This window comes from Molothrus ater, chromosome 5, assembly GCF_012460135.2.
Source record: "Molothrus ater isolate BHLD 08-10-18 breed brown headed cowbird chromosome 5, BPBGC_Mater_1.1, whole genome shotgun sequence".
Lineage (NCBI taxonomy): Eukaryota > Metazoa > Chordata > Aves > Passeriformes > Icteridae > Molothrus > Molothrus ater.
In genome coordinates this window covers 51,106,751-51,121,772 of record NC_050482.2, presented here as the reverse complement: position 1 = coordinate 51,121,772, position 15,022 = coordinate 51,106,751, and the positions used below count along the sequence as shown (strand labels likewise).

The 15,022-nt window shown below is 41.9% G+C and overlaps 1 protein-coding gene across 1 annotated transcript; it reads left to right on the top strand.

Annotated features, from left to right (window-relative positions):
• The first annotated feature begins 958 nt into the window (after nucleotides 1–958).
• Nucleotides 959–14,789, top strand: CSF2RB (colony stimulating factor 2 receptor subunit beta). The gene is given in 15 exon segments (XM_036400198.1): nucleotides 959–1,030; nucleotides 1,861–2,030; nucleotides 4,241–4,370; nucleotides 6,346–6,539; nucleotides 6,852–7,000; nucleotides 7,882–8,053; nucleotides 8,134–8,266; nucleotides 8,366–8,526; nucleotides 9,414–9,559; nucleotides 9,660–9,834; nucleotides 10,846–10,936; nucleotides 11,205–11,274; nucleotides 12,057–12,111; nucleotides 12,114–12,159; nucleotides 12,460–14,789. Coding segments are annotated over 14 exon segments (2,796 nt in total). The 5' UTR covers nucleotides 959–1,030; nucleotides 1,861–1,960; the 3' UTR covers nucleotides 13,664–14,789.
• Nucleotides 14,790–15,022: the final 233 nt, after the last annotated feature.

The following is a 15,022-nucleotide window of genomic DNA, read 5'->3' as shown; positions in this document are numbered from 1 at the left end:
TGCATGTTTCCCTTATTCACATGATAGGGGTTTTTTGGATTTTTTTGCTTGTTTATTGATGCAGTTCTGATAAGAGAATAAGTCTGCTGCCTGTGGTTTTGGTCAGTACCATGAGGATTGAGAGGAGGAGTAGCAGTGCAGGTCTCTGCCAGTTATATTCTGTATCTGGGGACTCATATAAGCCCCCATAGTTTATCCCTGAGAACACAAACCTGAGCATGTTTCTCCCTTATGGCTGCCTAACTTTCCTAAGGTTTATTTCTGAAGGCTTCTGGGCTGCTTTATGGTTGGATTAAAAGATTAGGCTGCCTTGGATGTAGGATAACTTCAGATCAACTACTCTCACCAGTTTTCTTGTTTTCTTTATGTACTACAGTACTTATAGTTTATTATTAATTGTTGTTGAAATGGGTAAAACTTAGAAATATTACTAAAGAGTTACAGAGATAAAGGTAGTTCACTCTCCCCCAATACAGATGTACAAACAAAAGTCCAGAGAGATCCCTGCCATGAAGATTGTCTAGTCTAGAGCAAAACAAGAAACAGTACTGGAGTGAAAAACAGAAAATTCTTTCTTCATGTCTCTTACATCTGCTGCAGTCAGTCCTGTATCTTTCTTAAAATACATAAGTCTCATGATCTGGTAATTACTAACACATAGATTGGCAATGACAAACTTCCCTTCCCTCCCTTCCCAGTTAACCCAACAGTCCCATCTAAGTGCATGTTTGGGGGCTAAATAGGAAGTACGGACTTCCTATTTTGTGCAATTGCACAGACTTTCCTTGAAAGGGAGGTGTCAGCTTCTCTGAAAGTGGCATTTGAGGTTCATAAAAGATGCAGTAGTTATTTTGAAGACTTACTTGCCAAGAAAATCCTGTGGTTGGTTTATACTTCTGTCTCCAGTTCTAGGCAAGTGTGGATTTGCTGATATCTGCATCAGAGGATTCTGGTGTTGGGGGGTGGTGCTGGACAGGGAGAGTTCCCCATCAGGTTGAATCATCCGCCTCACAGACACCCCTGGATTCAGGTAAGGGAATGACTTCCTTTCTGGGGGAAGCATAATGGTAGAGGCTGCTCTCATACAAGGACTTGTGAGTTACTGGGGGATTCCTTAGCTGCAATGATTATTCAACGGCTCAGGCAGCTGTTTCCAGTCCAAGGAAGTGGCTTTTGGGAATCTGAAAATCAATAGGAATTGAAAAGTGCTTTTTCCATGCTCCCCTAAAGTAGAAAAAGTCTCAGATATGTAACATACTTAAGTAGGTGTGTGTACTATGATTTTGAGAGAGCGATGAGAGATGGCCAAAATTACTTAAATTCTGGTATTGAACAGTGTGGTCCATGGTCCTGGAACTGCTCAATCTACTTTTAGTCTTAACCAAAAACCAGGAAAAAATTAAATTAATTTCTTTGGTTGTATGTCTACAATTTGCAACTTGTTTGGGGCACAGTGAGAAAAGTTCAAGAAAATTTTCAGAGTGAATGAATATGGAAATCCATCCACTATAGTTCCTAGGAACTTTGTCATTGAGATCATATTTTTAAGGAAATTACCCACTGTTGTGGTTCATTAGGAAGGCTTTAAGCATAAAGAGCAGAAGAATGAAATTAATTTTAAGGATGAGTTCTCATCACAAATCAGGATTTTTGTCTTGTTGCTGCTCAGCTGACCAAATCCCTGCACTTCCTTGGAAATGTACATTTACTTCATTCTCTGCTTGCATTGCAACAACACACAGTGAGGACGTGAATTTTGTCCTACAAGAAATGTCTGGTAGAAGTTCTTCCTGAATGTCACTTCAACATGATCTTAAAGAAGTTCCCTTATTCAGTTTTACTTCTCTTTATGTGAAACAGAAACAAACAGCTCCACAGTAAGCAGGGCAAGAGAGTGGCCAGTGGGCAATGGAAACTCTGAAATTCTGAGTTAGGATCAAGCCTGTGTGCCAAGGACAATATGGACATAAAAGAGATTTTCATCCTGCTGCTATATCTGTATTTGGTCTTCCATGTTCAAGCCATTCAAGGTGAGATTCAAATTTATATTCTCTTTCATCCTTCCATTATTGCCTTTCTTTTTAAATGTCTCCTTCTTTCAGCCAATGCTCTTCCTCCTTTTCTGCTTGCTTTTCTGCTTTCTTCTCCTGTTTTCTAAGCTGTAAGAGAGCAGACATCCTGAGCAAAACCAGCATGTAGCATGTGCATGTACAGCTAAATCAGTTGTATGTTGGTGGTATGGACAGTATATAAATGGACGAGATGAACAAGCTGATTGGATAATGAGTGAGTGGAAGGAGGGATAGACCCTGATAATTAGTGAAAACATAGGAAAATGAAGGACTGCAAATGAATGCATAATTCAGATGGTGCACAGGAGTAGAGACATGTGGCCAGACACAAGACAGTGTGGTGGGGGCTACCAAGAGCAAAATCCAGATGACCTGTTTTTCTTCTTCTGGAATAGCTGACAGATAAAGAGACCATCTGCCATATCCATTGCTTGTGCTTCCTTTCTTACACAATGAGAACTTATTTCTTCTTTCTTTTCTTTTCTTTTCTTTTCTTTTCTTTTCTTTTCTTTTCTTTTCTTTTCTTTTCTTTTCTTTTCTTTTCTTTTCTTTTCTTTTCTTTTCTTTTCTTTTCTTTTCTTTTCTTTTCTTTTCTTTTCTTTTCTTTTCTTTTTTCTTTTCTTTTCTTTTCTTTTCTTTTCTTTTCTTTTCTTTTCTTTTCTTTTCTTTTCTTTTCTTTTCTTTTCTTTTCTTTTTTCTCTCTTCTCTTCTCTTCTCTTCTCTTCTCTTCTCTTCTCTTCTCTTCTCTTCTCTTCTCTTCTCTTCTCTTCTCTTCTCTTCTCTTCTCTTCTCTTCTCCTTTTTCCTTTTTCCTTTTTCCTTTTTCCTTTTCCTTTTTCCTCCCACGCTCTGTCCTCCCCTGCCTCCAAATTTGATTTCACAGAGCCGGGAAATCAATAGGAAGTACACCATACCTGCCACAATACTAGGCATATAGCCATCCTACAGAGAGCAGACAAAGAGTGTTATCAGGAGTTGTGCTCCACGGGCATCTACCTTTTCTAACGCAGATGCTCATGTCTGCAGTAGCTGGAGGAGTTGTGCTGCCTGGCCCAGCATTAATTACAGGATATCTTCCTTTGAGGTCTCTGAAGTGTAGGTCAGACTGGGTTCTTGGCATTCTGAGCCTTACCCCCACATTGACACTTCCACATTCTTTTCTATGTGGGATGCTCCATTTTCTGGTTACACAAGGAAAGCAGTAGAACTTTGTACTGGTTTTCAGTAGAAGATCAAAGTAAGGTCCCTCTTATGCCTCCTAAGAGAGCAACATTGTGTTCTGATGGGTTTTTGCTTGTAAAAAGCCTCTCAAACAAGCTGATTATAGCTCTCATCGAGAAATATTATTTGAGAGAGCACACTCATGTATGCACCTTTGTCACCTGAAGGTGCAATAGCCCAATAGTGCAGCATGGATATTGCCTTCAGGGAAAATAAGGAAGGATAAGAAAGCAGCTTGCTTCATAGTGCATGTGCCAGAGGCAGTCTATATTTTTCAGCTTCACAGTTGTGAACTTAAAAAAGAAAATATCCTTGATGAGAGATCTGGCCATCTCTGGATCATAAAGCTAGTTCCAACAAATTAGTTTGGACATTCTTCTGAGTCATAGCAAGGCTATTCTCAGAGCATCTCACCTAGAAATAGACCTTTCTAGCATTACAAACTTTACTGGGAAGTTAGTAGCAAAAAAGTTCCCACAGCAACACATAAGTAGGAAATGATCACCATATGTCTGCTAACCATGGTATCGACTAATCCTTGGATATACTCAGTGTTTGGCTAGAACTGTATGTCTTGCAGGCACAAAGATTTCACTAAATTGTTGTTAGCTGTAGCCTGGTTTGGACACTTGTGTGTTGTGGAGATGTGCAGAGTTGTGACCACTCTGCACATATATTCATGGAGTCATGCCCCATCCCTGAGACCTTTAGGGCCAGATTGAATGGCGCTCTGAGCAAAGTGGTGCAATGGAAGGTGTCCCTGCCCATGGCAGGAGGAACTACATGATGTTTAAGGTGCCTTCCAACCCAAACCTTTCTAGGAGTCTAGGATTTTCTGGTGCCAAGAGGAGACTTTTTTTATCAGAGCCTCATGCATTCTGTATCTCATCTCTCACCATTTATATTTTTAATCACTGCATCTTTTCTTTGCCTGAATTTCTTTCCCAGAGAGTATCCCAATGAAAAGCTTGAAGTGCTACAGTGACTACAACTCACAGGTGACTTGCACATGGATGGAGCATTCAGAGGCTCATGACCTCATTGGTATGATTCTTTACCAAAGGGATAATATTGACATGTAAGTACCTGAAATGTGCTGAGCTAGATAAAAGTCCAAAGGGAAATTTGCCATAACTTGGAATTCTGGAGACATGCAGTCAAGTTTTTAGAAAGCACATCCACACTGTTTTTTAATTAAGCAAAAGTTATACCTGCTTCTGAGCCTCATCTAGAAGAGAGGAATGAGTGAGCTATGCCAGTGGAGATATTTTTATCACCTTTACAATTATTTTCCATAATTTTGTTGTAGGATCATAGATATGAAATATGATGGGGCATATAGGCTGCTAATAATCAGCATTAGGGGGAAGGAGGTGTCAGAACAAGTGTAAATATTGTTTGTAACCCTAAAGGGAGGAGATATTCCCCCTGTCCTTTTGCTCATTTAGGAGCATTGAGAATGTGGTTTTGATAACTTTTGAGAAATATGTGTAGACTGTATATTTATGAGATAGAGAGAGCTGGTAAGTTCTCTATCTGTGCCATCAGTTTTCCTACAAGAGATACTGGTGTGTTTATGACAGTATCTCTCTGTCACATTTGTTTCCTTTTCAAAAGGGAACCAAATCACCAGACTGGATCATTGGTGAGGATAAGAAAGGACAGAAATAGAGGAATAGTTAAGGGAGAGAGGAAGGCAAAGATAGATAGTTGAGAAGAAAATTATTTAGAGTCTGGAGATACAGGAAGAAAAGGAAAAATTAAGAACTCTTGATTTTATTGCAAACAAGTGGGAATTTAATAGACCTAAAAGTAGATGAAAACAGTGGAAGAACTTTGGAACAGGACCTTGAGGCTAAATACTTCTGGGAAAAGATGATATAAAGTTTCTTGGACTTTTGGAGGATTCTCTGAAACATTGTTACATGATGAAGTGTGTGGATCATGAAATATAACTGAGGTGAAGGAATCAGACAAGCAGGTGTTAAACATGGACAGTCAGCTGAAATCAAAATGGCCAACAATTAAACAAGATCAGCTCATAGATGAATAGTTGACTAAACCCCAACCTGTAAGGTAATGCTGGTGAGTAGATAGAAATAACTTCACAGCTTCACACCCTTTGGGCTGACTCTTTTACTTAAGGCTACACACATACTGCAGTGTCCAATCCATACTTCAGCAATGTCCCTGGTTTCATTGCTAATACCCAACTTATAAAAATAGCAATAGTGCTGAATTATGCTTGCTGATATAAGTTGGCTAGAAGACTCCATCCTGTCCTGGAAGAGACTATTTGGCCTTAAATATTCACAACTTAATATTTCTCATCTGAGCTGGAAAAAGATAATATACTGGGCATGAAGCCATAAGCACAAACAAAATTCCACAGGGTGCATAAAGAAGCAATGCATCTCTCCAGCAGCTAAGGCTACTGCAACCACACAAAGATTATCCTCTCATGCCTAGTTTTAAAAAAATGTTTCTAATTTTCATGATGCTGCTTGGCCTGGAGAAAAGCCATCTGAAAGGAGGATTAACATTGTGGATGAAATCTTTAATGAATACTTAAGGTCCCTTGGCAGAACAGAACTACTAAGGATATAGAAGTACATTTTGGTTGAGAATCTTTTTCTAAGTGTTTTTCTGGTACTGCAAAATGAGAGTCTTAAAGCAGTTTAGGATCATCAGAAATTTTATGGCCTTTAACTCTGAGTAAAAGGTGTATTTACATGACATAAACCTTCATCATACTATATCTCACCTAAAAATATGAGATTACATAGAGCTAGGCTAAAAAGTAAAAAAAAAATTAACTGGTACTGTAACATTCTGCCACACGACTTTGAAACGGGGAGGCAAAATTCTGGTGTAAAAAATGTTTCTCGTATTAACTGATGCAAACCAGGACTAATAGGAACAATGAAAAAAGGATATAAGTGCCTTTGTGAATTATAACATCAGAATGGGATGAAATTGGTTTCAGGTTTTAATTTTGTACTAACTACAGGTTTTTGGATCAGATCTTTATAGATCACTTTCTCTGTACACAGGGAGAACAAGAACATGTCTTGTGAACGCCAGACAGAAAGTGACTTGCATGAAGCTCCAGACGTGTTTGTGCACTGGGTCTGCCGCAGGACTACAGACTATTTAGGAATAGGGATAAAGGATACTTACGGCTTCAGGCCTAAAAATGGAACAGATGTTAATCAAACAGAACTGGATGTTGATCTTTTCCAAAACGGTAAGGCTTAAAATACCAAATTCTTGTTCCCAATGAATTTTAAGGATTTTTGAGAATGTATTTGCTGTTGATCTAGAATTGTGAAAACTGCCAAAGAACTCCACATTGCAAGGGTTGGGTAGGGAGAGAAGGCAGCAAGTTTCTGAGAGCAGCTGTATGTGGTATCATCTCAGGAGCTAGTAAAGCAGGAGGTACTTGGTCTGTCAGGGATAAGATACTCTGGAAATGGGGAAGCTTACCTAGATGTCTTCTTCCCCTCTTTGTGTCATTTCCTCATTATCTCCTCTCATGCATTGTACCTTCACCTTCCAGTTCGGCCCCTCCCACCTCAAAACCTCTCAGTCAGCCCAATGATATCAGGAGACTTCTTGCTGACCTGGCAAACAGCCGATGGAAGCCAGGGGCTGGGCAGTGCACTGGACTATGAAGTCACTTACAAGCGGCAGTGGGAGTCCTGGGAGGTAAGAGCAGAGGAGCTGAGGTGTCCTGGTTTGGGCTGCACCAATTTGGGCAGTTCAAAGTCTGTGGAAAAAGTTGTGCAAATGAATGGTCTTTCCATTCTTCAGTCACTGTGAACAGCTACAACAAGTGTTGTTTTGGGTCAGGTGGAAGGGGCTCTCTTTCTGTTAGCAAGTGACTTGTCCTGTGAAATGCCATTTTTCCTGAACGGAATGCAAAGATCTCTTCTCCACTCGAAGAAACTCCCAACCATTGTACTTGGATTTGAGTTGGATTTGAATCCCTCTTAAACTGAATTAAATCGTGATCGAACAGGAGGCTGTGGGTTCATATGGGGAAAACAGCAAAATACATTTGAAGTTGCTCCCCCTTTGAGACAGATATGTTTTGGGTTTTCCTTTTTTTTTTTTTTGTTTAAGTTTTTAGGAGTCCATATCCTTTGTCCTATCATTTCCTTAAATCTGCACGTTTCTGGCTCTGTACCTGTCGGACTGATCTTTAGATTTTAAGAGAATTATCTTGGCCAGATTCCCACCTAATTCTGCACTGAGCAGTGCTATGAACATGTGTAGCTGGAGCTGAAGACAGTCTGGATTTTGCAAGCTGCAGGAGTTTGCTACTTGTTGCGAGGGAAGATTGTGCCTGACAATGGCTGTGCCTCACCTGTCTTGAGCTGTGCTGCAGCACACGCTGGAGCCCTCTTGTGTGGCAGTGAGGAGACACTGCATGGCAGCATGTGCATGGACCATCACACTTGTGGGATTGTTGGAGATGCAGCCTGGCAGTCAACTCCTCCTCCTCTCACTCTTTCCCTGTCTTCCCTGCACCTCTCCATCCCTCAATGTCCCAATTTCCTTCCTCCCTTCCTCTCTCCCAACAACAGGAAGCTGCCTCGCTCTTGCTCTCCAGCACCACCCAGTGCAGTCTCAGGCCTGAGGACCTTGTCCCAGGGAGCAGCTACGTTGCCCGTGTGCGAGCCAGACCAGGGCAGGCCAGTGGCTTCTCTGGGCAGTACAGCAAGTGGAGCACGGAGGTGTCATGGAAGACCCCTGAAGGTAGCATGGGAGGGAGTGGGATTGGAAACTGAGAAGCCAGAACCTTCCTGTCACTAACCTTGCACTTGTGTTCTCTGAAGGTGGCCTTCAGCCCAGGAACCTTCGCTGCCTCTTCAATGGTGGAGATCGTCTGACATGCAGCTGGGAAGTGAAGAAAGTGATCACCACCTCTGTCCTCTTTGGCTTGTTCGTCAGGGCCACCCCAGAATCACAGTATGTGCTCTGTCCATGGCAGTGTGTCTGTGCCTCTCCCATGGGGCTTCTGCCTGTCCCATCCCCCTGATTCCCATTCATCCTCTTTCTTCTCTTCAGAGAAGAGGAGTGCTCTCCTGTGCATGAGAAGACTTTGCCCCACACCCCATACGTGGTCCAGAGCTGTGAGATCCCTGTTAGCAATTCTAGCAGCCAGAGCCAGTACCATGTATCTGTCCGGGCCAAGACAGAGGAAAAGACGATTGAAGCCCACAAAAACAGTGAGTTCCTGTGTTGTTTCCTGCTTCTCCTTCTTGTTTCTTGGAGAGATGCCTGTCTGAGCAAGTGGGGCTGAGGACAATGGTGTTGAGGAAATGTGAGTGGGAAGTGGAAGAAACAATCGCTGATGAAGAAAGGGATTGTATCAGGTCAGAGCTCTGGGGTGTAGGTGTGGAGTTCCTCAGTGGCACTTGCTACTCTGAGGAAGGTGACAGTGATGGAAACTGTTGTGCAGAAATCCAGGTTGTGACCTGGAGCTTCTCAGTGAGTATTTGCCATCCTGCTGACTTCTCTGTGATTCACATTCTTGAATGTCCCAGGTGACGGGACTGCGGTGAGAGGTGTCTGTAGTGAGTAGGAGTGTGTCACTATGTGATTTCTCAAGAAGTCAGTGAGCTCTTGTGGGTTTGTGCAATGGCCCCTGGAACCCTGGATGAGGTAGGAATCCTTTTCCCAGTGAGGTGCACCAGGTAGGTCATTTCTGCCCACATGTATCTGAAGGTATTTGGGTGACTTCTCAAACTCTAAAGCTGGAGCAGCTCCTGCAGTGGGTGAAAATATCAGGAGGTAGCTCCAAAAGAATTGAAAATTTCTGGAAATGTGGTGGACAAGTACAGATATTTCAACTATTGCTTTGCTGCTTTTCTGTACACAGGGAGCACTCTCAGTATTCATGGGTATGGATTTTCTGTTATTTAATACTCTTGTATACTGTTAATATTGTTGTATTTGATTAGAAAATGAAGATGCAGAGAGTTAAGAAGTGTTAAAAAGCTGAGCCATTTTACATTGCACAAAACAACCTTGTTTTCAGTCCCGGGAAATGATTCACAATGTGGAAAGAGACCAGTAGGTTGGTAAGTGCTCTGAGACATTCAATGTGTTTCAGTCCAGGTGCTTCCGCCTGCAAATGTGTCAGTAACAGCAACAGGGAACCAAGAGTATGAACTAAGGTGGAAAAAACACAATTTGAAGTACAACTTCATACCACAGAGATACCAAGTCAAGTACTGGGAAAACGACCGATATGAAAAGGTAACTTACAAAGTGCAAGAGTCATGGATATTTCTTCACTGGTCAAATGGAAAGACAGCTCTTCTCACCTCTGTCATTTGTGCTTCTTCCTTCTCCTCAGACTCTCCAGGTGTTAAATATCAGCAATGATGAACCTCCCTTCATCTTCACCCTGCAGATGCTGGCAGCATCTACAGAATATAGGGGGAAAATGCGTGCAAGGGTGAATAAGCCTCCAGACTATGAGGGACCTTGGAGTGAATGGAGTGAGGAGTTCACCTGGAAGACTGAGAATGGTACTTTCCATGCTTCTGTCAGGTTTTGGTGGACTGCTAATGGCTGGGATGGCTCTTTAGTATAACACATTGTCTCAGCTGGGGTTGGAGTGAGGTGCAGCCATGGCCTAAGTTGGAGTCACTTACCAAGGCAGCTGCCCTGCCTGCATCCTTGCAGTACATCAACAATGCTAGGGAAGGAAGTGAATGACCTCTTAAACTTCTTTCTTGCTTGCCTTCATAAGGTGAGTACAACTAACCATAAAGTTTTCCATGTGGAGAATGAATCAAAGACATCCTGCCCAAAAGATTATCATTATTTTCTGATTCCAGTAATCCATTCTGCTGTCAGTGACTAAAGAGCTTGATACTTTAAGAAGATAGAAGATAAGACATCAGCTTTTTATATTTGCAGAGTGACTATAAGGTTGTGTAAAACACACAATGGAGTCTGCTGGAGATAAAATCTTTATATGTTTTTGCTGTTTATGGACTTGGAGGCAGAATGTCTGCCATCATACAATCTTTTGCCCAAAGTAATATGATCTTGTATGATTTGTCCTGAGGAAGGCTGTAGTGATTATACTGTGGGCAAATTTTGGTACACGTATTCAGGAAGAAATTAGTGTGCTGTTGTGGCTGTTGACAGGGGGAGCTCTTAGAAAATCTCTGAGACCCCATTTCCTCAGAACTGTGCAGAGTCATGCAGACTTAAGATGTCTGAAGCCATGCCTGTTGTTCATAGTGGAGTTAGGTTCATAACCATCTTTTCATTAGCTTAAAATGTTTAATTCTGATGTCAGTAGAAGGTAAGAAGTTAATCAGTAAAGGAAACAATGAACTCCTTTGGTCAGTGTGCTGTTCAGGGCACATTTGGCCTGTCCCACTTTGGAAGATATTCCAACAGTTTGAAGGCCCTATGATCCTGTTCCTCCTCATATCAAATTCCCTGAATAGTGGCCAAAGTGAAAAACCTGTTGCAGGAAACAGTCACTCTGCAGGTGGATAGATTTTCTCTTTTCTCTGTTTCAGTTCTGCCACCTGTGGTTCTCCCAGTGACGCTCCCAGCTCTCATCATCGCTTCACTGATAGTTGCTTATTGCAGCTATAAGTATTTCCTCAGGTAGGCTAGCATTGCATCAGGGAGACTTAACAGCCCATGTGGGTGGCATGAAGTCTGAGGCACTTCTTGTCCCCCAGGAGAGAGGTCTGGGTGGAGATGGGCCTTGGTGGGCAGCCTTGAGCATGGCTGGGCAGGCAAGAGAGCTGGGTAGGGCTGCAGCGCTGCCTTGGCTGTGCCCTGCTGTGCCGAGCAGCACAGTCTATGTGGTGCAGCCTTTTCTGGTAGCAGCAAATTGAGAAGCAAATCTTGAAAACTGTTCTTGCTGCAGGAAGAAGAAAATGTGGGAAGAAAAGATTCCAAACCCCAGCAAGAGTCTCCTGATCCAGGGCTATCTGCGGGTAAGAGGGAACTGTGCCTTGAAGGATTCGTTATTTCTCTTTCTTTTTCAAGACTTCCAATAATCTTAAGAGCTCTTCTTGTTTTCTAGTCCACAATTAACAGATACCTTCATTTATCTATTACTTGTTTTTAGAAGTTCTGGTCCTACTCAACATAACAGTGCTCTTATATTTAGCAGACCTCTTTGTGCTGTGCTTGTCAACACAACTGTGATTTAAAATCAATGTAGAAAAATTTTCAGTACTTTAAAATTTCCTGTGCCTTGCTTCTAAAAGGGGGTTCTTAAAACCTGCCCAGCACTTATGGGCTCACTAACTCTCAAAAGCAGGTTCCTAGGGTATGCTGCCAAGTAGCTCCCTGAACAGCTTGAAGTTTGCTCTCTTGAAGACCAGAGTAGTAACTCTACTGTTCCTTTTTGTTTTCTCCCATTACTCTGAAAATGTTAAACTCAATCATTTCATGATCACTTTGGCCAAGACAACTACCTACTATCAAATCCCTTAGGTCCTCCATTCACAAATAACAAGTTTAGGAGGGCATCTTTCCTAGCTCGCTCACTGAGTACTTGTAGTCAGGTCAGTGATAAGGCAATATGGGTTTGAAGAAACCATCTTCTGGAGATGAGAACATACCTTTGAGTTGTATTCGTGAAGTTGTATCCCTGTTACCAGGTGCTATAGGCTCTTCTATTTGTTTTCTTTGTCCATGGGGAATGTACAATTCCTGATTCTACTGCCAGTGAGATACTGCTCTTTGGTCATGTCTGCTTTTTCGTTTTCAGAAAGGACATTTGGGAAGTTGGCCAACAAGCAACCAGCTGGACTTCAACAAATACAACCTTCAGAGAAGATGGAGCAGGCTAGCTTCCTTCAAGTTGTGGACAAGTGAGTGAACAGCACATGATGGTGTCACTGTGGATGGTCTCTAAGACCTCACTGCATCATGGCAGAATATAATCAAATGTTCTGTCACTAAAAATCCTATACAAGTTGCTTTTGAGGAGGAGATTCAATTTTTTATTACAGGGGTAGCTGCATCTGCACGAATTTTTTTCTAAGGCTGTGTGTAGCTATGTGTGTTTTCAACTAAGATTGGTTTATATTTTGTGTTTAAAACAATAATCTCTCTCATGAACAATTTTTATTGTTCTTTCTTTTCTTTTTATTCTTCTTTCCCACATTCAGGCCGGCGAAGACTTTGGCAGAGTGCCTTGAAGGGCAGACTAAGAAGACAGATGTTTCCCCTGTTACACCTGACCTACAGAACTCATACCATGCTTTAAATGAGTCAGAGCATGCCCCAGTTGCCTGCTCAAGTCAGAGAGCTGGTCATTCCTTTCCCATTTCAAGGAGAAACAGTGCTGATGCAAGTATTGCTTCCCACACAGCAATCCCTTGCTTTGCTTTCAATGGTCCGTACTTGTACAGCCCAGTGGTGTCCTCTCACCCTGATATACACCAGACCCTGGAAATGGACCCTGTGGGACTCAGTAAGAAATCAGTTTCCCTTCAGTATGTGACTCTCCCAAGGGAAGACTCTCCCCAGGCCCCACAGAGCCAGGAGCAGCCAGAAGCAGCTTCTCCAAGGGACATGCTCCCGGATCAGAAGGAAATGATGCAGCACCTCAGTGACAAGGAAGAAGTCTCACAGGCCTCATCACCCTGTGGAGAAGGCACCAACAGGGGAACAGAGGAGCAGAACTCTCCAAAGGCTCTCAGCTGTACCACATCTCCTCAACAGTGCCCTTTGGAGTACATCACCACGGACAGCCTGGTACTGCCATCAGCCAGCACCTCCACCCATCCTCCACTTGTCACAGCCGAGGAATCACCTTGTGGCTCACAGCAGCCCCAGCCTCCCAGTGACCACTCTTGCCATGAGTCTTCTCAGGGGAAAACTGGTGTCATGATCCCAGTTTCAGGCCAAGCACCAGCCTCATCTCCTGAATTGCACCTGGATACCTTTGGTGACTATCTTACCCTGCCTGAAGGTCTCCGTGAACATTCAAAGCCCACAAAGATTTCTTTGCCTATCTTACAGAAGGAAAATGGTATTCCTAGAAAGCAGCCTTTGTCAGAAGGTAACTTGCTGGTGTTAAACCCTGACAGCACTGAGCCAGTTTTCCTTTGCCAGGTTGGTGACTATTGCTTCCACAGCCTAAAATCCAGTGTGAAGATGGATAATAGTCAGGAAGACCATCAAGTCATGAAACTTTCTGAAAGCGAAACAACACTTGGGCAGCCTGTATGTGATGATGAATCCATCACAGGGAAGGAAAAGGATGTATGGAAGAGGGAAAAAATACAGGCCATCCAGCTCTTCAAAAACCTGAAATCAGATGATTACTTTTCCTGGCAGCAATCTTTGAGGATCAAAGAAATATGTTAAATGAGTAAATATTAATGAATACCAAAGAGACAGGTAACTGAAAGAGGTTGCAACCATCTGGTGAAAATGAACCCTCAAACCTAGGAACAAATAAACACCAGTTCCATTTTCAAGCTTTCAGTCCAACATGTTAAAAAACTTGAAGTAGCCCAATGTCATTCTTGGGGGTCTTCACAGATTTGGCATGAAGGACTACACAAATATTGCAGTGTAGTGTTTTTTAAACTTTTTGGCTTATCCATGATGATCAGTTTATCCTCCCCATGATCCTATAATACATCACAATCATCTTGCAATTATATCAGATTGCTTGGCAAATCTTATGGCAGGAAATGCAGACTTAACAGCTTGAAAAGCTATCAGAAGAAGACAAGCTTGAAAAACTTGGAAAGAAAAGTTCTATCCTTAAAAGCCATTTTGTTTAATTTCTGTGCACTTATAAAATAGCTCTAGAAGTCACCAAGGAAATTCTGTATCTTTGCCTTTCCAATATGGCATGAAATAGGTGTTGCCTAAGGTGAAAAAAACCCAGACACTTATAGAAGCATAAATAAAAACTGAGAAAAAGATTGTCGAAATCCAGGAGAAGTTTCTTAATGTTAACGTCCAGTCTCTCACAGTGGATTCAGAGGATAACAAGGAAACATTACTGGGATACATAAAGCAAGTTGTAGAGAATCATTTGGAAGAAGAAATATTACTGAAAGAAGACCCAAGGGCTCCTAAGGTTCAGTGAGAGGGAGTGGGGCAGATAACAGAAAATGGTAGGTAAGAGATGCTGGGAAGGTGCACAAGCCTGTAACTGCTGTGGTTCTTCTAAGTGTTGAAGTACAATATGATTTTCTTTTATGTTCATTGACTGTGCATTATATACTTCATCCTAAAGTGGAATTGATTCTTAGTTTGGTTTTTTTTCCCTTAAAAATGAGAGTTGAGAAAGCGGAGACCTTTTTCCCAGTTTTGCTTTATAGAAAGTGGTGCAAGGTAAGAGCATTTGTTCAGAACTACTACTCTGCAATCATTGAAAAGGCTTTGGTTTCAGACCTGAAGGTAGACTTGGCTTCCAAAAAAAATCTTTTTTCAAATATAAAATCTGTATCAATAAACATATTATTTCTTCCTATGAGTATTTTGTTTCATATGTTAAACATATTGTGTTTACAATAAAATTACTATCAGATCATTTGCTCAGGTCTCAAAAAATTCTATATGTTCAACTATGCGATCTATGAGGTAGGACATTTTTCTCCTGACTTTGCTGTATTACTTGACAGAGTAAAGAAGTTCTGTGTTTGTGCCACTTGATTCCTCCTGCTGGGTTAATGGGACTGTGCTGATTCAGAAATTACAGTGAAATTA